This window comes from Lactuca serriola, chromosome 6, assembly GCF_051521515.1.
Source record: "Lactuca serriola cultivar US96UC23 chromosome 6, Lser_US96UC23_V15, whole genome shotgun sequence".
Lineage (NCBI taxonomy): Eukaryota > Viridiplantae > Streptophyta > Magnoliopsida > Asterales > Asteraceae > Lactuca > Lactuca serriola.
The window spans coordinates 113,361,343-113,384,000 of NC_136413.1; the positions used below are offsets into that span (position 1 = coordinate 113,361,343).

The 22,658-nt window shown below is 41.5% G+C and overlaps 1 protein-coding gene across 1 annotated transcript; it reads left to right on the forward strand.

Annotated features, from left to right (window-relative positions):
* The first annotated feature begins 6,218 nt into the window (after window positions 1-6,218).
* LOC145060074 (uncharacterized) lies at window positions 6,219-6,647 on the forward strand. Its single transcript, XM_079007801.1, has one exon. It carries the CDS (start codon window positions 6,219-6,221, stop codon window positions 6,645-6,647), a length of 429 nt encoding a protein of 142 aa, XP_078863927.1.
* Window positions 6,648-22,658: the final 16,011 nt, after the last annotated feature.

Sequence of the window (22,658 nt, forward strand, 5' to 3'; positions counted from 1 at the left end):
GCTCTTTCTCTTCTTCCCTCGACCTTTCCCATTGCCAAATCCGGGGAGAAGTTTGGATTAGGAGTGTTAACAATCGACTTACCCTTAAGACCACTTTCCACGGTCTTTAGGAGTCCTTGAAGTCTGCTGAGTGTGACCTCTTCCTTATTCATGTGATATGTCATGCAGAATTGATCACAACACGAGGGTAAGGAGTGAAACATAATATCTATTGCAAGCTCCTCGGGGAAGTTCACATTAAGCTTCAGCAGACGGTCCACAAATCTTTGCATTTTCTGCATGTGGCCCGTGATGGGTTCACCATCCTTCATTCGTGTGGTTATCATGGAGGAGATGATTTCATACCTCTCTTGTCGGGCACTTTGAAGGTATCTTTCCATTAGATCTTGGTGCATTTCAAAAGGGTAGAAGTCCTCATGGGAATTTTGGAGTTCTGCTATCATGGTGGCCATCATGATGCATGCCACTTTGGTGGCATCCCTTTCATGTGCCCGGAAGTCAGCGATCTCTTGGGAAGTTGCAGTGGTCTCATCAATCTCTTTAAGCTCCTTATCGAGGACATATTCCTTGTCCTCGTAGTGGGTAATCATCCTGATGTTTCTGATCCATTCATTGATGTTGGATCCATCAAAAGTGACTTTCCCACACAAGTTCATAAGGGTAAAGGAGTCATTAGGATTAGAGCCAGAAGCAGCATTGTTTGAAGACATCTGAGTAAGAAGAAAGACAAGATTAGTTTAGATATTAATTTAGTCCTTAATAAAACACCCAAATGTATTATTAAGGCTAGGACCTAATCACAATATATTATCCTTAGAAGAGGTATGTCGTAATCTAAGTAATAACATATTTGAAAGGTAGGTGAATGACGATTCACCAATTTCCACCACTTATGATTTATTAAGTTTTTAAGTTGGTTCTTAGAAATTCCTAGATTCTTTTGAGATTCAATGAACTTTTAAAAGACATGTTTTAATCTCGAGTGTGCCCTCCAAGTTTTGTGACTGGGATACTGAGGATCACAAAACGAGGTGTGAAGTAACCATGCAAATCACTTGGTACCCTCAATGTTTATTACTCAATCGATGTGTTGGTTAACCACACGCACTCCACCGACCTACAATAAACTTTAAGTCACCCTTTACCGACCTTGTTAAGTTCAAGTTAGTGTGCCGATTAACCACACACACTCCACTAACGACTTAAACAAAGTGTAAAGTGTAACTTCATGGATTAACACCTTATTCACATTTTCCTAAAGTAACTAAGATTGATAATTTAATTAAAACTTTTAGTTACTTTATAATTATCATTATACTTTTAATGAGAATTTATAAGTCCTTGTCCTACCCGTTCGGCTAACGACCCTCCACCAATCAAGGAAGCGGTGGGAGAGAGTGGACACCCATTAAGTTGCAATTTTATAGGCAACAACCTTATACCCCCTTATAGACCGGCTTCGTGAATGAGGCGTACTAGCGGTAAGACGGCTTGATCTTATACATATATATTATTAACTTATAATATTATAAAGTATAAGTGTTGAATTTTAACTTTTAAAATTCTAAGGGTTGGAACTAAAGTTTTAATCATGACTTTACTTGTTCCAAAACTTGAGGGCAAGTTTTGTAAACTTTCAAAACTTTTCATTTCTTATAAATTATGAATTAATTGAGTATTAAAAATGAACACTCTTCATTTTTATAACCCTTGTGTTCTTTTAATGGCTTTTATTAAAGTGTGACCTTTGTTTTTCCATAACTTGAGGACAAGTTATGGACTCCATTAAAACACATAATGATCATGAATTAAACTACCAAGTAGGTTACAAAAAATTCCTATGATCATCTAATCTTCATAAGTTCAAGAACATGAATATGATCAATTTCAAGAATCATAAATTACACTTAAAACTTGTAATTTTGATAATTGCCATTGTAAATGGATTAGAACAACCATTACACCAACTAAAACAAGTTTTAAAACATCAAAACAGTTTAGGGTAATGTTTCTAGTCCATTTCCAGCAGCAAAACACGAGAAACTTCTTTCTGCAAGCTAAACTCGTCGAGTTCCCTGAGGAACTCGGCGAGTTCATGTGTAAACTCATGAACTCAGCGAGTTTTTGGCCAGAACTCGTCGAGTTTTGCAGTCTGTACAGTTTTAGGTTTTGAAAAATCAAGTTTTGCATCAAGAATCATACAAACAAGCCTAGGCTCTGATACCACTTATGGGTTTTGAGCATTCTAACACTTCCTAAGTGTGCATGCAACCCTAATAAACCTTGGATCTATGTTTGTCTAAGATTCATGCAAAATTGATTTCCAAGGTTCATGATCCTATCTAGCATACATGGGGAACATTTTAACTTAAATGAAAGATAGAATAACATACCTTGTTGTTGATTTTGATTCCTTGAAACCTTGTGAGCCTAGCACCCCAAGTGTGATGCCTCAAATGCTTCACACAACACCAAATGCTATGGAGTAAACTTGGAGAGAAAGTATAACACTCAAGAAATCGGCTCTAACCCTCAAGTAAGTATGTCTAGCCGATTTTGGGAGAAACATGAGCTTTATATAGTGTGTTGCATTAGGTAAACCCTAATGTAACATGACTCTTCATTTCCATGATCCATGGATTAACTCCATGGAGCATCCATGGAGCATCCTATGGGTGGAACCCAACTTGATAATCCATGGAGCCTCTTAGCCCACTATATAAGTTATGGATGATTTACATAATCAACCCATATATTTAATTAGTTATCTTTTTGATCACTTAATTAATTCTAGATTAATTCTTGATCAAACTAATTAAATAATATTATTAATATATTAGAACTTATAATATATTAATAAATCATAAGTGTTATTTCTCTCATTTAGTTTATCCAATGCATGGTGCCATGCAACCCAAATGGACCATGCCGGTTCGGGTCAAGTACATACCGGAAATAGTTATGGACTTAGACACCTTATCCAACAGTATGTACTATGATCACTATTATACTCGTATGTCATGATACTATGCATGAATTCCTCCACCCCTGGACGTTTCCGCCATCCGAGGTTTGGGGGTGTGACAGATTGGTATCAGAGTATCGTTTATAGTGAACTATGTATATCGAGCCACATAAGATATACAAAATATAAACACATTGGGACGAACCCTTTGATTTAAACGTTTCATACAAATATACTTTGGAAATAAATACTATTTCACATTAAAAGTACAAATACGTGCATACTTGTTTGTGTAGTATCGTGACTAGGAAGATTACAAAACAAAAGAATGTGAGTTGCACGTTACGGCCTTTGCCCTGAAGTATGTAATCAAGTCTGGGATGAATATAGCCTGATCAACTATATTCATCCGAGAAGTGACTAACATATATCATGGGATGACTGTGGCGGACAACAAGTCTAATAACCTAACAACATCCCCTACAAGAAATGCTCTAAGAACCGAACATAACAATTAAAATATTATAGTTATATTTTTATGTTGCTTTAGCGCAATATTTTAGATTCACTATAAGCTTCTTACACCCCCCCCCCCCCCCAATTCTCATGCAGACATCATGGCAGGATTTCACCTACCAGGAGACCCCTACTACCCGAACAAGGGAAACGGAGGATGCATAGAAGAAGATCCTGAGGAGGTGTTCGAAGAAGAGCCCGAAGAGGATCCGGAAGAAGATCCTAAAGAGGACAAAGATGAAGGAATGGACGAGGACTCCGAGGAGGAGCCTGAAGTCTACAACCCACCTCCTGTCCCCGTACCTAGGCAACAATTCCAGGGCCCGACGCCCCAATGGGCCGAAACCTTGAACCTCTGGAGGCGAGAGTAGGGACAACACCCTCCTTTTATAATGAGAAAGGACTTCCACAACCTCGACGAGGGAGGTCCATCCAATAGAGCCCTCCATGTCATAGTGAGTTGCATCTCATGCCAGGCTGACCAAACCCGAGTCTCGTACAACCAACTCCTTACAACTAACACAGTCGCCTAGGTCAACACTAATAGACTTCGGCGACTGGACCGAGATCATGACTAAACCAAGCGCCACACCGAGGCCCTCTAGAGGGAGCTGGCCGCAACCCTGGTCGATATTGGGACACTTCGAGAAAATCCTGCCACTTTAGAGAGACGCCTGACCGAAGCAGAGCGCCAAGTGGCGGAGTCCAAATCTCAGAGCAGCAACTGCCACAAGTAGTGTTTACATTACCCACATTTTGATATAGACTAGGTTTATGAGTATGCGTTGGTTCTACTCTTCTCTATGTGTATGTTTAACCCCATGATTTACTGATTATACTAATCAAGGGATTTAATTGCTGACAAAGTCTTAATTGCGTTGATGTAACGTAGACCTACTTCAAGGTCAAATTTGCCAAACATTATGTACTAAAATCATATCAATGAAATGGGCATGCATATTATTTCATTGGGAGCACTACCATTATACTGATAACAGTGTATATCATTACTGGGTGAAATCTACAATTGTTCAGTGTATACACTAACATCATATATAGTTAAGAGTCTAATGATTTAGAAATGGTGAGTTCGCTTTAGGTCATGTTCCTTGTTTGGTTGTGGGCTTAGGGCATACCCATTAGGATCGAAGGTCTATTGAATCTTAGGTATATATAACCAAGTATACACCGAGAAATTGTGGGAAGGACCTAGTATGAATCAAGTTACAAGATTACATGCAAACACCACTATTACAAATTCATGAGTTCGGATGTACGAACTGTCATTATGAATTGCCTACCGATACGCTAAAGTCAGTAAATAACACGTTAAGAACCTAAAATAACTTGGTTCGATAATACCTGACTTATAACCTCTACCAAAAGACTTACATTTCGTCTTTAAAACTATGGCAGAAATATGTTGTCACAGAAGAACCCCCGACGCTTCAAAAACGCACCATCGCCGCAGCCTCCTCAGTACGATCCTGTGACAATACAAGCTGAGATAGCTACCGCCGTGGCAGCTGCCCTGGCTCAGATAAACACTAATGGTGCAAGTGGAGTGGGAAGTGGTGCCAGGACTTCTAACCACGAGGACAGCCAAGGACGTCCGAGGGAATGCTCCTACAAAGATTTTTCTAATGGCAAACCCAAACCTCTTAATGGGAGCGAAGGCGTCATCACTCTATTGCAATGGTTAGAGAAGTCTGAATCAGTCTTCAAGATCTGCACATGCCCTGAAGCAAGCAAAGTCAAATTTGTGGCTTGTACTTTCTCTGACAAGACCCTCACTTGGTGGAACGGCCATGTCAATTCATTGACGCTTCCAGTTGATAACTCGGTGAGCTGGGAAGACCTGAAGACCATGATGATGAATGAGTACAACCCAAGGGGCCAAATATAGAAGATAGAGCAGGAGCTCTGGAATCTCCGGATGATCGGCTCCGACCTCACGACCTACACTACTCGATTTAGTGATTTGGCACTTCTATGTCCCGAGATGGTCACCCCGGAGGAAAAGAAGGTGGAAAGATACATTTGGGGGTTGTCTCCCCAGATTCAAGGGAATGTAGTATCCACAAGACCCTTTGCTTTTGATAGTGCCAAAGAACTGGCGCAAAGTCTTATCGATCATAGAGCCAACAAGAGTGTTGTGGTGGTCAGTCCCGAGCAAGCAAGAGGGGGTAACAATAGACGAAAGTTCTGGAACAACAAGAACCAACCGACCCAAGATTCCTATAAGAAGCAACAAAACATGGCAGTTCATGTCGCAACTGCCCCTGCTGCTCCGGTACCCCTGCGACAATACGCTGGGAACCTCCCCAAATGCAACAGCTGCAACTTTCATCACACTGGACCTTGTTGCGAGATGCACTTCAACAACTACAACAAGAAGGGGCATACAACTCGCTTCTACAAGGCACCCACACAACCAATCAATCAAGGCGCCAACACTGGGATAGGCCGAGCCTGCTGTGGCTATTGTGAGACGAGGCACTTCAAAAGAGACTGCCCGAAGTCAAGGAACGCCAATACTGGTGACGTGGGAAGAGTCCTATCTATAGGACACGGGGAAGCAATAGAAGATCCCATTAGTTACCGGTACGTTCTTCTCGATAACTATTATGCATGCATACTATTCTATAGTGGAGCGAAGAGGAGTTTCGTTAGTCATCAGTTCAAACACGTACTTAAACGCAATCCGTAATCACTAAAAGATATATACACCATAGAAATGGAAAATGGAAAGGTAGAAAACACTAGCGACATATACGCAGGGTGTACCCTCACTCTAGATAACCACTCATTCGAAATCGATCTAATGCATATTTCAATAAAAAGCTTCGACGTCATTATTGGAATGGATTGGTTAGGTTCAAATCGAGCTGACATCCTATGTTACGAAAGGGCCATTCGCCTTAACCTACCAAATGGCAAAACTCTCGTCATCTATGGTAACAAACCTAGTTCGAACCTACAAATCATCTCTTGTGTCACAGCCCAAAAGTATCTCCGCAAGGAATACTGTACCTTCTTAGCCCATGTAGTAGATAAGAAACGAGAGGTAAAATACATCAAGAATATTTCGGAGGTTTGCAATTTCCATGACGTATTTCCCGAAGACCTTACCGGAGTGCCGCCTGCACGACAAGTCGAATTATGAATCGATCTAAACCCTGGTGCTACCCCAATAGCCAAAGCACCATACCGCCTCGTGCCAGCCGAAATGCAAGAACTATCCAGCCAACTGAACGAGCAGTTGAGCAAGGGATTCATTAGACCGAGCTTCTCACCATGGGGAGCTCCGGTCTTGTTCGTAAAGAAAAAGGATGGATCATTCCGCATGTGCATCAGCTATTGTGAACTAAATAAGCTCACCATAAAAAACAAATAACCCTTACCCAGAATCGACGATCTATTCAACCAACTTCAAGGGGCGATCGACTTTTCAAAGATTGATCTAAGGTCTGATTACCACCAATTGCGGGTCCAAGAGGAAGACGTTCCGAAGACTGCATTCTAGACTCGTTACGGTCACTACGAGTTTGTAGTGATGCCCTTCGGGTTAACAAACGCACCTACGGTATTCATGGATCTAATGAACCGGGTATATCGACCCTACTTGGATAAGATCATGATTGTCTTCATAGAGGACATTCTGGTCTAAGCACGATGTAACATCCGTAATTCCAGATATCATATTTTAATTATTTAGTTTGTTTCAAGAAGAGGGACTCGATGAGTTGACGCCTAGACTCGTCGAGTAGGATCGCAATTGCTGACTGGATTTAATGAATGGACTCGACGAGTCGGCAAGTTGACTCGACGAGTCCGCGCTGTGGACAAAAACCCTAAATCCTCGGGCATGTGCCTTATTTAAGGGATCTTATGGCCCTCATTTACGGCCACATTCACCCTTGAGAGCACCAGAGAACCTAAGAACATTGTGAGTGAGAAAAGAAGCCATTTTCATCATTTCTGGTGTGATCTTGCAAGAAAGAAGGAAGGAGGGCAAGCTAGGCAAATTGAGGAGCTCAGGTCTACTACCATTTGATCAGAAGAGGCTGCTAGAGGTATAAATCTATGCTCATTCTCATGTATATGGTGATCTAGTTGTGTCTAGGGTTTTCTTACGCCTTCTTTAGCTTGAATTCGAAGCATATGAGGTCCCAAGGTGGAATTCACCTTAGATCTGGACCTTAAGAGGTCCAGAGAGTCCTATCTATCTTGATTTATGCTATTCCTTTGGAGATATGAACCTAGGTTGCCATTTTAGAAGCTATTTCACCAAAAGAAGCCCTATGAGTGTTGCATGAGTGTAAAGGTTGGGCATTTACATGATTATTGTGAATTGGAAGGTCAGATCTATAGGTTAGAGAAGTAGATCTGACCTCAGAAGGTCTTTTGAGTGTTGCCATGGAGGGAACTCGCCGAGTCGAGTCGGGTTGCCCCGCGATTCGTGACCAGTGGTAACCTGTCAAGTGAAAGGTTAACTCGACAATTCGAGTGGGGATTTATGAGGATTAAGAGGACATGCATGGACTCGATGAGTCACACGAGTGCACTCGACAAGTTTGGTCAAAGTTTGACCATTGACTAGAGTTGACTTCAGTTGACCTTAGGGTTTTGGTCAAGCTGGTTCAAGAGAGGTCAGGGAGGGGTAGAATGGACTTCTACCCATTCTTTAGAAATGAGTATAAGAGAAAGTATTGATTAGAGATGTTATTATGTTGATAGGAGGAGGCTAGGTCGGGTTATCAAACACGAGAGGTTATCCGACATCGTACGAGGTGAGTCTTCTCACTATAATTTACCTAAAGTGGTAATTATGTGTGACCGAAAGGTCTTATGTGCTATGATGAGTATGTGATGCATGTTGTTATATGATATGTATGTGCTATGTTATGTTATGAGTATTATGATATGGACCGGAAGGTCAACAATGTATGGGCTAGAAGGTCAAGATGATGCGGACCGGAAGGTCAGAGAAGTGGGATCGGAAGGTCTACCAGGACTATGGGAAGGAAGTCCCCTGAGGCACATCAACCGGAAGGTCTTGTAGAGTTGTAGCCTTGAGTGGCGTTTGTGTTGTATGTGGTATTTTGGGGAACTCACTAAGCATTTATTCTTACCGTTTATGTGATATGTGTTCTAGGTACCAGCGAGAATTGCGGGAAGGCGTTGGCATGATCTATACACATTGATGGAGTTTTATGTATTTGAGATCTTGCGATTGTTTTATTTGGAGGACATGTGTTACATTGGATTTGATATTTCTTATGAATGAAATTATGTTTTAAAAATGAAATTCTTTTTTTGGAAATTCACGTTGTTACAATTTGGTAACAGAGCCTTGGTTTGAAGGATTTGGATGCACCTTCGGGTGTATTTGAACTCAAACTGAGGATTTGAGAAAGTTTTTCATAAAAGAAACATTCTTTCTAAAAAGTAAAGGAATGTAAGGAAAGCGGAAAGAAGCTGTGTGTACGATCAGCCAGCACCCGAACGGTGATTTCCCAAAATACCCTTACATTATGTGTTATGAGATATGATATGATATGTTATGCATGCTAGAGTAGGCTAGGTATTCCTGTAGGACTAGAGTGGCCTGATTTATGATGCCTTAGCCTAGGAGATTACTGCTGCTATGAGATGCTTTGAGAGTGAGTAGGTAGGAGTGAGGAGCTTATGAGAAGTCTACCGAAGGGTAGCCTATGCTTAGCGAGATGTAGAGTACCTGTGATCTGGGATCCTAGGAGGAGGAGATGGAATGAATGCTGATGCGGTGTGGAAGGTAGTATAGGGCCCGTACTACTGAAAACATTGGATCAATGCGCAGTCTAAGTAAGAATCCTTAGGGTACTAGGGAACAAGTAGGGTTGAGTTATCGAGTGCGAGTATACTCGAGCGAGTCTCTAATTTTTTTATGTCATATTTCAAAGACATCATGGTTGGGACACACCACAGACCAAAGACTAGCGGAGTGAGTGACGAGGAGCTTCGTCAGATGATCCACGATGAGGTAGCTGCGGCTATCCAAGCAGAGACATCAAACAACTAATCTACTTGAAGGAGATGATCCACAGTCTTCAAATCTTCAGAAATCGTTGAAATCGGAGAAGAAATGCCTCCAATATCATATTTCCATTGTCTGGAACCTCTGGAATCGCCAACCTAGGTTATGGGGATGCTATCAGGGTCTATTTATACGTCCAGCAGCAAAAACGATGCGTATGTGATCGTATGTAGACAACCCGTGATCGCATGTTGTAAAGAAAACACGTCTCGGGCCTTTTTAATGAAGTAGGATTCTATTTTGACACTTTTTGACCAACCTGCGATCGCATGTACACAACCTGCGATCGCAGGTATTGATTTTTCATTCCCGGATGAATTTTGGGCACAAAAGAACCTCGAAGACAAGTTGCGACCCAACCTACGATCGCAAAAAGGGCCCATGCGATCACATGAAGGCAACCTGCAATCGCATGTTGTGCCTAAGACGTCCAAAATTTCGTCTAATTTTCATATCATTTTGAATTGCGTCAATCGGAGTTACGGTTCTCGAGATATGATCAAAATACTGACAGGGGGTCAAAGCTGCCAACAACATCCTTTAACTTTAGATTGCATATTATACCTTCGTGTGATCAATTCAATCGAATCTTTCTTGACCAAATCATCTTCCGAACATTCATCATAATCCATCATAAGTCCCAAGGTCCATTTTAAGCTCCAAACGTGCATCCAACTGCTCCCAAAGCACTGCTCCACTCGAACTATCTGAAATTGACATAAAAACATGAGCAGTACGGGAATTCTAACAAAATACATGAGTTGAACATTATTTAAATAAATGACATGCAAATTTACAAAATATGATCCGAAATGATAATGAAAACTACCCTGTAAGATGCATAAAATGGCATCTAACAAATCTCCCCAAACTTAAACCTTACTTGCCCTCAAGTCAGAAAAAGATAAAACATTATAAACAAATGGAAAGATGTAGATAACCTAAAAAGAATTAAAAAAAAAACTTAAACTAAAGTACTTCGCTCTTTTTTTTTTGTCACATGATCAGATTTCACAACGAGGAAGCTCCAATGAAATCACTACCTAGACAACAGTCTCAATACTTTGTATTAACGATTTATAATTAATATTTAATTAGGTACACCAAGCTTGAGCAAATAATTTTTACGCCGAATTAAATTTGTGAAAACAGTGTATTTTTAAAAATCATTTCACGAAAATTCGTTTATAAAAACTTAGCTTGACTAACCCCTCCTTTTTCCGAACTCGTCCAGTAAACGTGGTAAGCTCCATCATGGACAGAAAATCCAAGCTTACCCCTATGATTCCACTATCGAGGGATCAATCTCATTATACCACACATCTTCTTTGTCTTGATCAACTCTTCAAATTTAACTTGCTTGCTTCTTCATTTCAACTTGAACTTGACTTGGATTTAACTTTGAATTGCAGATTTCTTCAAGTTTCTTCATGTACCATTTCCAACATATATATTGACTGGGCACGAATTTTACTTTGAGGCCCTCCATATCTTCAATACTTCAAAAAAATTGATAACTATTATGGGTATAATGAGAGTTCCCTCCTAACCTCAAAAGGCGCAACAACTATAAGGTTCAGTACTTCAAGGAATGATAAGGGTTATCCAATCTAAGTTCTTTTTAAGGCATTCAAGGAAATTATTTTCAAAACGCTGTTCGTTTTTCCATCCCACACTTCCATTGTAAAAATTATCTGACTCTTATGTTGGTTCATATTGAAAACATTTAAAGCACTTGAAAAGATAATTCTTAAAATTGAGTGTAATGAGACTGTTATTTTCGGTAACTATCACACTTCATCTTAATAGAATTATCGAATGTAAAAAGAATCATCATCTCATGTAATTTATTTCAGTTTTAAATTATTTTTAATTTTTATATGCAGAAAATAAAAAATAACTAGAAATAAAAATCTTTTTGCATTTTTGATTTTTTTTAAATGCAATGCAGAAAATAAAATGCAAACAGAAAAATAAAATTTGAAAAAATTGAAATGAAAAACTGGAAAATTCAATTTTTTAACAAAAAATGCAAACACTAACTCCCTCCCCAAGCTTAAAATGATGCATTATCCTCAATGCTTAGAGAGGAATGAACAAATCAATAAAGAATATAAGGGCAAAAAGGTGCACCTAGGAATGAATGTACCTAATAAGTTGGAAGAAATCTGATTTTGACGATAGTATGGCAAAAAATCTGAATTTCATCGACTTTGAAGATCCTCTGATTTCCCCAAGCTTTGCTTGGAACTGCGACCATCTCTTTATTGAAAGCATAAAAACTAAAACTACTCATCGGGTTGCCTCCCGGAAATCCGCCCTTGTTTAAGGTCGTTGGCTCGACCATGCCTGTAAACTAGATTACCTGTACGTAAAGATTTTTGACACAAAACAATTAGCAGTACCGTGTCCCCAGCAATGGCGCTAGAGCTTGTTAGTTTTTCTCAGTACCAGCTTAGATAGTACGCATCTCAAATAATCAGATTTGGATTAGTTGCAAGATTAGGAAAGTCGCAATAGAACTGGAATTGTTTTTATTATTGACTTTCATTTAATTTAATATCACTGCATTTTTAGTTTTTAGTTTTTAATTAAAACCCCCTTTTATATTTTCTGTTTCTTGACTAGATTGTGTCTGATGCAAAAAGGCATTGACTTTTAGGTTGTGTCCCTGAGGATTCGACCCTGCTTCCCTGTGCTATATTTTTAGTGTAACAAGCAGTGATAATTTACTTGTTTAATACGCGCGCGACAGCGTGTTAACAAATTGGTAGTAAGGAAACGGGTTATTCTGAAGATGACATCTTCAAGGTGTGGATTGGATGGGCGGAGTGTGTACCTATTGGTAAAGTGGTGACCAGATGGTAAGGTAGTTGGCCGTGACAGACTTCGAGGATGAAGTCTAGTTTAAGTAGGGGAAGGTTATAACACCCAGAATCAGAAAGACCAAGAAAAGAAAGGAAAGGCTCTAAGTGAATAGTCAACTCGTCAAGTCTAGGGAGGAACTCGACGAGTCGGAGCGGAATCCGAGGCATAAAGTAAGTGACCGACTCGGCGAGTCTGGTCTGGATGAGGAAAACCCTAATCCTGAGGGTTGTGCCTTATTTAAAGAACATCACATCCCTTCCCTATCCTCTCTACTTCCCTTTTGAGATCCATAAACCCTAAATCATGAGTGAGAGTCCTTGGGAGCAATTTGGAGCTTAGATAAGGGAGTTTTGTGAAGAGATATTGAGGATCAAGAAGCTTGGAGCAAGGGGCTTTGTAGAGAGTTGGATTATTCTTCAGTGGGAGGTCATCCTTGAGGTAATAAGTTGTTTCTTTGGCTTTATTGCAATTAGATCTATTCTTGAATGAGATTTTGGGGCTATTTTGGTAAGATTGAAATCTATTTCGGGTTTGGGACATAGATCTGAGGTTGCTACTTTAGATCTAGGGTTGTGATGGTCCAGAATGTCTTAAAGCTGAAGTCAATAAGTTATTGGTGAAGCTCCTTTGTCTTAAACCCTAGCCCTAGAGTGTTTTGGGCCTTTAGCTCCTTGGTTTCACGTAAAGTTTGCAACTTTATGTGGGGGATAGACTGTAGAAGAGTGGATCTATGGATTGGAGCCCCTGCATGGCTCGAAAAGCCACTATATGGATTGAGAACTGGAGAGACTCGGCGAGTCACATGGGTGTACTCGACGAGTTGTATGAACTTGTGCATGGACTCAGTGAGTTGGAAGAACAACTCGGCGAGTCTGTTGAAGATTGCCTAGGACTCGGCGAGTCTGTTCTTGGACTCAACGAGTCAGATCGCAGAAGCCCAGCCTCTTATGTAGGGATGAGCAAAAGGACCGAACCGGCCGGAACCGGCCCGAACCGGACCGGACCGGGGAACCGGCTTCAGCCAAAATCAAGAACCGAACCGGCCCGGCGGTTCTACCGGTTCCGGTTCTACCGGTTCCCAGTTCCTACCGGTTCTTGTCGTGTCTTCAAATGTTGGAACCGCTCCTTGAAATATAGCATCATACGGTTCCGGTTTTTGCCGGTTCTACCGGTTTTTGCCAGTTCTATCGGTTTCGGTTAAATCGGTTCCGGTTCCTACCGGTTCCCGGTTCTAAAAATCCACAAAAATAACGTCCCAGTCCCGGCCTGATCGGTTCCATCGGGTTCCGGTTCCGGTGCCGGTTCCGGTTCCGGTACCGGTTCCGGCCGGTTCCCCGGTCCATATGCTCATCCCTACTCTTATGGTTAAGACGCAGATCAGTGAGTTGAGCGGTGACTCAGTGAGTTGGACAGGATGGGACTCAGAGATCGTTGAACTCGACGAGTCTTGGGGTGACTCGGCGAGTTGGGTCGTATTTTGAGAGCTTTTGAGTTTAAGGACTCGGCGAGTCTAGGGGTTGATTCGGCGAGTCGAGTCAACTAGAAGGTTGAATTTAACCAGGACTTTGAATTTGGCCAGAGTTGACTTAGTTTGACTTTAACAAGGACTTTGAATTTGACCAGAGTTGTCGGTCAGTAGCCAGAGGACTATCAGCAAAGTTCAGCAGTGCGAGGTGAGTCTCCTCACTATTGGTATGGGTCTACGGCCACAATGTTGACCCATGTAGTTATGTATGATAGGAAGACCTATGGGTTAGCCCTAGGCATTATGCATTAAAGACCAGGAGGCGGCTCCTGGCACACAATATGTTACGTATGATAGGAAGACTCGGGGGTTAGCCCTAGGCATTATGCACGAAAGACCAGGAGGCGGCTCCTAGCGCACAGTATCTTATGTATGATAGGAAGACCCGAGGGTTAGCCCTATGCATTATTCATGAAAGACCAGGAGGCCGCTCCTGGCACACAGTATGTTATAATGTATGATAGGAAGACCTGGGGGTTAGCCCTAGGCAATATGTAAGGAAGACCAGGAGGTGGCTCCTGGCGCACTGTATGCTATTGTGTATGAAAGACCAGGAGGTGTGATGAGTTAAGAAACTCTTTGATCGTTTAGATCTTCTAATAGGTTAATCACAAAAACGAACAACAACAATATAAAACACAAGAATGAATCAAAATATGTCGAATGATTCAATAGCTTCAAGCCTCAGCAGAGCTCGATAAAGAACTTCCGCTGTAGAGGCTGTTAGGGTTACAAAACGATAAAGATCAAATCTTTTGAGTAATTAACTTCCAAATCCTATCATACTAAGATGCATGCAAGCACCTATACATACAAAACCCTAGATATAACTCACGGATGGACAGGCCCAATCCGGAGACAAAATGGACTAAATAGCGAGCCCAAGACGCAACACCTTTCAGACCCAACAATCTCCCCCTTTGCGTCAATTGGATCGAGACTATCACTTCGGCTTGCTAGGTCCTGCTGCAAGAACTTTCTTAGTGGTATCAAACAGACGTGGGATGAGAGCAAGGATGGTCTGTCTAAAGCGAATGTACCACTGAATCATGTCATCAAAATACTTCTTATCATCTGCTGAATTTTGCTTGCATCGATGAATGATTCCTAGAACATGTTCCAAGCACGCAGTGGTGTAAAGGTGCTTATCTTCCAAGGCGAACAGGAATTTTTGGCCTTCGTTCCTTGTAAACATGACATAATTCCGCTTTGAGTCGATTCTTCCCATCTGCATCATGTTCAAATCACTAGCAGAGCCAACAGGAGAAATAGTAGGCTTTTTCTTGAATATGCTAGCGATCTCCTGATCCATCTTAACAACCTCCATAATGTAGCATACGAGCATCCTTTTGAAGTGATCAATAATTGGACCATACTCAGCTTCATTGGTGAGGAGGATGTTATGCAAAATAATCCTATCATGTGGATTCAGGTTGGGAAGATCAGCAAGTGATATAGCGTGTTCGGTTTTAGCAGAACCCCTTAACACTTTGAAACGAACGTTCGTGAAGTTCCCCTCACGAATCGGCTTGAGGACCCGAACGTTGATGATTTTCTGAGCGCTCCATGTTTGATACTGAGGTTGAGCAGACTTCAGATAGAATTCGACAAGTTCCCTATCAACCTTTGGATGAGGATGAGGGACATCAGCAACGTTTTCAAAAGCATGGAAGATGAAGGCTTTTCGAGTCAGTGGCATGTCGAACTGAGAATCGACAGAATTGATTCGATCCAATGAAATCACTGGTTCGAGCCACAGGATGTTGGGAGCTTCAATTGCCTCTTTTAAAAGCTTCTCAAGAGTCAATGGAGGAAAAAGAGTTTTCCTACTCTCAAGAAGGTCATGAGCCTCCTTCATTTTTCATTCGTTCGCCTCATATTCTCTGGCAACGCGAGCGCTCATGTCAACATCTTTATCCCGACCTTGTTTCTTTAAGAGATCAGCGATGGTCTCTTTATCATGATCATCACTGACTTCAGCAATCTTCTTTCCTTTGTCTTTGACACCCGAACCTGAGGGTTGACCTGCTGGAGGAGGTTCGGTTGCTTTAGCTGCTGTGGAAGTGGGAGGCTGTTGAGACACATCTTCTCCCCCTTGTTTCGGATGGGCCACGAACTCAAGAAGCCCTTCAAGTTTGCTTAGTAGGGCAAGGGCAGAAGCAAGCTTCTCTGCGAGAGTGCGACTCACTGAGTAATTCAGGATCGGATCATGTGCTTCAATGATGTTGGAAAGGGCGGCGTGGACATCCGAAACACACGATGAAATAACCGCACATTCTGATCGAAGAGATGCAACTTCCTTTTCAGATTGGAAAAGATGAAGACTCTTGACCTTGAGAGCAATGGTCTTGCAAGCAAGAGAATCCATCACTGAGTTCTCTGAAGCGAGATCTTCTTGCAGCTTTGTTAGGCGCTCCTCAACAGTCGCCTGAAACAATTTGTTGTCTTCGCTGAGAGATTGACGAAGACTGGCAAATGACTGCAGTTCGGAGGCAACTGAGGTGGCCAGAGAGTCAAGCTTCTCTGCACTAGAATCAGCGGTTTCCTGTAAAGACTGCAAAATAGAAGTAGCGTCAACAAATAGTTTTTCGACTTTTTCGGTCGCAGCAGCACACGCCTTGGTAGAGGCATCGATAGCGGCATTGGCAGAGTTGATAGAGGCTTCATGAGCCTTAGTAAACGTATCAACGAGCCCCTGAATAGCAGCCTCTGAGATAGTAGATCGTGAGGAAGAAGAGGAGGAAGTAATGAGAGAATCGATTTTCTCATGAAGCTCTTTGAGATGCTTCTTGGTGACTGGAGCATCATCATCATCATCACTTTGCATTTGATACGGACTGTAATAGACCGAGTCAAACGTCATGTCCTCTCCTCCAAGAAAACATTCTTCATTATCTGCTGAGTGAGCAGGAGATGAGGGTGAGGGTGGAGGCTCGGTTGTGGAAGTAGGTTCGAGTATCGATGTATGTTCGCTAGTGGGAGTGGTTTCGGGTGCTGTAGTAGGAGCCCCCGTATCAGATACGTTGGTTTTAACGCCAGCGGTGGTTGTGGTGGTAGCTTCAGTGAAAATAGGAGGTGGTACAAGGATAGAGGTGGGTGGTATTTGAGTAATGGAGGTTATGGGGGGAATGTAAATAGAGATGGAGATTGGGGGAGGAAAGACAGGTCTAGTGGAAACAGGTACCTCAGGAGTAGGCGAACGTGGAAGAGTATTACCTCGAAGGGACTCTTCGGATTCTGAACTCTCTTCCTCGGATTCGCTGGAGGAGGAGGCAAGAATAAGCTTGCGCCTAGGTTGAGTCTTCCTCTTCTTTGGTGGAGGGGATTGAGCTGCCTTGGAAGGTTCGCGTTTCTTCGGAGAAGGACCTTTCGCTCCTTTGACAACCTTCTTGTCTTTTCCCTTGTCATGTTTCTTTCCCCTGGGAGCAGGCCTATCAGCATCATGGATTGATTGAATCATCTCAGGAGTGAGCTCTCTGGGACCTGAGCGACGAAACTCCTTGTAAGTTCTGATAATGCGGCTGTCGCTTGGAACACATCCATACATTGACTCAGGGATTGAGCCAACGAACTGAAATTTAGAGGAATCAGAGACGATTATCTTCGTAGTGTGGAAAGATCCTATCGAGGAGAGCGGAGAATCAACAACAATAGGAATGTGATACTTGTCCATCACCCACTTTATGACCAGCGTCCAGAATCTGGCATAAGAGACCTCTGAATGGCGTGAAGTAGACGCTAGACTCTGAATCAGCTGCTGCCATAAAACCGATCCAAAATCGAGATTGATGCCGTGGTACAACCCATAAAGAATGGTCATAAACAGACGACTCGCCACGTCTGAACCTGCACTGCGTTCCGATAACCCTTTGAACAACACGGTGAAGAAGCCGTTCCACTGAGGAGGTAAGCATGATTTCTTGAACTTTGTAACAATCGTCATAATTTCAGTATAACCCATGTTATAAAACATGGAGAACAACTGTCCCACTAGAATGGATTCAGGGTTAACCCTAGACTCATCAGGTTCAAACCCTAAAAGCGAACATAATCGCTGTTTGGAGATGGAGGCCTTGATATCAAGAATGTCGAAGAAGATTCGATCGACAGACTTGTCATAGTGGGCTGTGGAGAAGATTTGCGACAGATACTCCATTGGAACAGGTTCGACTTTGGTGAGAGCTGGAACCAGTGGCGAATGATTGAGACATTCCACGATTGGAAACATGAAAGCATCGTAAACTTGTGGAGTGAGATCGATGATCAGGCTTTGTTGAGTACGGATTGGCAGAATGTGAGAAGTAGCATGAACTGAAGAGGAGTCCGCCATTGAAGAGAAGAATTTGGGGAAGATGATGAACAGTAGGAGAAACAAATCTTTTCTTGATCTCTGAATATTTGGTGCAGTAATGAGGTAAAGAACGGTAGAAGTTACCTTTTATACCATGGTGAGAAGAGAGAGAAAAATCTGTTTCCAAATCTTCAAAGAAAATACGAAGCGATTCCTTAGGTAATGATGCGTGACAGTTTAGAGCCCCGATGATTACGCAGGAGAGAGAAAGACTGTCCCGTTTCACACGCCTCCCATCAGGCACCGTTTGAAATGTCAAAAATGGTTCCGCTTCACACGCCTTCCCATCAAGCACCGTTTGAAATATCAAAGTGATTAGACTTTCGGCTGAGTCATCAATTTATCCCTTTAGAGTGAGCTGTCGTCATAGAGCGAAATGACCATGTGTAACATTGTGAGCCACATCTCTTTTATAACCTTAAATCCCATAGCCAAAAGTAGCTTGTAATTAACGAAACCGGATTTATGGAAAATCAAAAAGATTTCCGTGCATAGAGTGTAAAAGAAAAAGAAATAAAGCAACACATATGTGGGAAATTGTGATGTCAATAAAGACACGAAACAATGGATCCCGGGCACGAATCTCTTCCTTCAAAGTCAAGAGAGACCTTAAAGTGTTTGTGTGGTTTCCCGTTGAATTACGATCAGACACTTATTAAGAAGTGTTGAAAGGCATCTTTTAATAAGGCTAATTTGGGAGACTTTCGCTTCAGTTCAGAATTCCTGATCTTGACATAAGACAGAAATCGACTGAAGTACTTGTGAGACCAATATGGTCTGTTGAACAAGTAGGTGTGAAGAGAATTTAAGTGGCATGTTGAAAAACTTTTAGGTGAAATCTTAGAGAAAAAAAATTGAAACTGGATTCTAAGGGAAGAAATGTTATGGGATTTAACAATTTCATAAGAATCACACAAAAAGAAAATTCAGAGATTTCAAGGTACAACCCCATGGGTGAATTCGTTAATTCATTAGTGAAAACTAGAGCAAATTTAATTGTTCACCGTCAATGCATAGTAGGTATTGAATTGTGGGTTTCACTTAGCACGTAGTGGCACGAAGCTAAGATCATAAACACAGAAATTGTGTAACCATAAACCTCAGTGGTAATTGCCGAGAGTCTCAAGGGTTACGTGTATGAAGCGAATAGGATGGAGAAAAATATTGGAGATGGTGTAAAGAAACCAAAGTACCTCTGCTGTTAAAATAAGGACCAAGCAGAAAACTCTTATCTCATGTGAGAAGAGAGTAAGGTAGCTCATGATTAGAATAAATATAATAGCCTAATTGGGAAGACAAGGTTTGTATATACCACGTAAGTAAGGCTTTATTCAGAATCAGTTGAGGCTTTGGACAACATACAACAGCATGCTTCTAGGACACTTAACTATTAAAAGATGTGAGAACAATACCTGCCCCATTGATTATCCACAAATGATAAAAATAAAAATAAAAAAATTAACGAATAGAAAAAAATATTTTTGGAGTTTTTGATTCAAAGAGAAAAACAAAAAAAACAAACAAAAAAAATTTGGAACCGAACCCGAAATACACCGAACGCTCGGTTCATTTCGGTTTCAAAAAAAATGTTTGAAAAAGAAAAAGAATTGAAAAATAAGAGAGAAATAATTGAGAAATAAGGGTACAAAAAGTTTACAACCAAAGAAACTACCTTTAAGTGATAAGCGAAGACAAGTGAATAGGACCGAATCCGAGTGCTCGGTTCATTTCGGCACTCACGTGAACCGAACCCGAACGTTCGGTTCATTTCGCTTCCAACTTTTAGTTTTGAGAAGTAGTTTTTGGTACTGACTCCGATTCCATCATACCTAGCCCTTGTAGAATTTTATTAAAAGTTGCTTCAGGAAGAGCTTTGGTGAAGATGTCAGCCAGTTGATAAGTAGTTCGAACAAAATGAATCTCTACGTTTCCGTCTTCTACGTGATCTTTAATGAAGTGATACCTCAATGCAATGTGTTTGGTTTTGGAATGTTGCACTGGGTTATGACAGATCCTAATTGCACTTTCTGAGTCACAATATAGTGGGATCTTTTTCATATTGAGTCCATAATCCCGGAGTTGACTTTGGATCCAAATCACTTGAGATGTGCAAGAAGCGGCTGCAATATATTCTGCTTCGGCTGTAGACAGTGAAACACATGTTTGTTTTTTAGATTACCAGCTCACCAACTTCCCGTCGAGGAATTGACATCCTCCTATGGTGCTTTTCCTGTCTAAACCACATCCTCCAATGTCTGCATCTGAGTAGGCTTGAACAAAGAAACTTGAGTTTGAGGGATACCAGAGACCGAGAGAGGTGGTTCGCTTCAGATATCGGAGTATGTTTTTCACTGCTAGCATGTGTGGTTCACGAGGATTCGCCTGAAACCTAGCACAATAACACACAGAAAACATTATATCAGGCCTGCTAGCTGTGAGGTACATCAGGGAACCAATCATTTGGCGGTATAGCGTTATATTGACTGCCGGTTTTTCCAAGGATGGTGTAAGCTTGGTGCCGAACCCCATGGGAACTTTGACCTTTGAATCTCCCATCATGCCGAATTTAGCAAGAAGAGTCTTGGTATATGCTTCCTGGTTGATAAAGATGCCTTCGGGTCCTTGTCTAATGTTTAAACCAAGGAAAAAGTTAATCGGACCCATTAAGCTCATTTCAAATTTAGTCTCCATCAGCTTTCTGAATTCAACTGTTAAGCTAGGATTCGTTGAGCCAAAGATGATATCATCGACATAGATTTGAACTATCATAAGGTGGTTACCTTCCTTTTTACGAAAGAAGGTTGGGTCAACCGAACCTTGTTTGAATTTAGACATCTTTAAGAACTTAGTTAGTGTTTCATACCATGCCCTAGGCGCTTGTTTCAGACCATAAACTGCCTTGTCTAGAATGTAGTAGTGATTTGGATGCTTTTCATTCACAAAACCAGGAGGTTGCTCCACGTAAACCGTTTCTTCAAGTTCTCCATTCAGAAAGGCGCATTTCACATCCATTTGGTAGACCTCGAAGTTCTTGTGTGAAGCATAGGTAAGAAATATCCGAACAGATTCCAGCCTTGCTACCGGAGCAAATGTTTCTTCATAATCAATTCCTTCTTCCTGGCAGTATCCTTTCACCACAAGACGATCTTTATTTCAAATCACATTACCCTCCTTATCCATTTTGTTTCTGAATACCCATTTGAGACCAACGACTGAGGCATCTTTTGGTGTTGGAATGAGACGCCAGACCTTATTTCTTTCAAACTCATTGAGTTCATCTTGCATTTCTTGGACCCAATCAGAATGATCAAGAACAATATTGACGGTCTTTGGCTCAACTTTGGATACGAAGGAATTATACATGCATAACTCTACTTTGGAGAACAGGGAGGTTTGCTTTGCCTTCACTTGAGATCGGGTTAGGACCTTTTCAGATACATTACCCACAATCTGAGATACAAGATGATCTCTGGTCCATTTGGTGAGCGTAGGAAAGTTTGGATCATAGGATGGATCCAATTCAACATTGACCATTTCTTCCAACTCGGATTGAATATCATCATCATAGAACGTGTCGGAATTCTCCCCCTCGACAGATGATGAATCATTTGGATCTTCGAGTTGATTTGGACCTTCGGGTGCTACAAAACTCTCAGGTGTAGCCGGGCTTTCGGGTGCTATAGGACTTTTGGGTGTAGCCGGGCTTTCGGGTGCTATAGGACTTTTGGGTGTAGCCGGGCTTTCGGGTGCTACTGGACTTTCGAGTGTAGCCGGGCTTTCGGGTGTTACAGGACTTTCGGGTGTAGCCGGGCTTTCGGGTGCTATAGGAATTTTGGGTGCTATAGGGATTGAATTATCCCCCTGAAAATGTGAGTCCGGTTGATTTGAAGAGAATTGATTCTCCCCCTCAACTGAAGTGTCGTGCTGAGGAGGTTCGTTTCGAACTGGTTGTCCTTCTCCCATTTGTTTGGCTGCATCTTCGACAATCTGCTTCAGACGATCGATTTTGTTGTCTGCCGCCTTGGCTTCCGAGAGAGTGGATTTCTCAAGTTCATCGAATAAGTCTACAAATTGATCAAATAAATTAGCAATTGTGGCTGTGACTTGACCTATTTGAGAGAAAATCTCTCCAACTGCTTCTTCAGTAGTCTTTAGTTTCTTGACGTAACTGTCATCAAAAGTCACATAATAGGTATCTTCAATCTTTCTAGAACGTTTATTTAAAACCCTGTATGCCTTAGAAGTAAGAGAATATCCCAGAAAAATTCCTTCGTCAACTTTAACATCAAACTTGTTATGATGTTCTTTGGAGTTGAAGATGAAGCACCTTGAACCGAACACATGGAAGAATTTT

What these genes read in the sequence shown, in the direction of transcription:
- LOC145060074 (XM_079007801.1), top strand. Translation starts at nt 6,219, where the DNA reads ATGGAAAATGGAAAGGTAGAAAACACTAGCGACATATACGCAGGGTGT.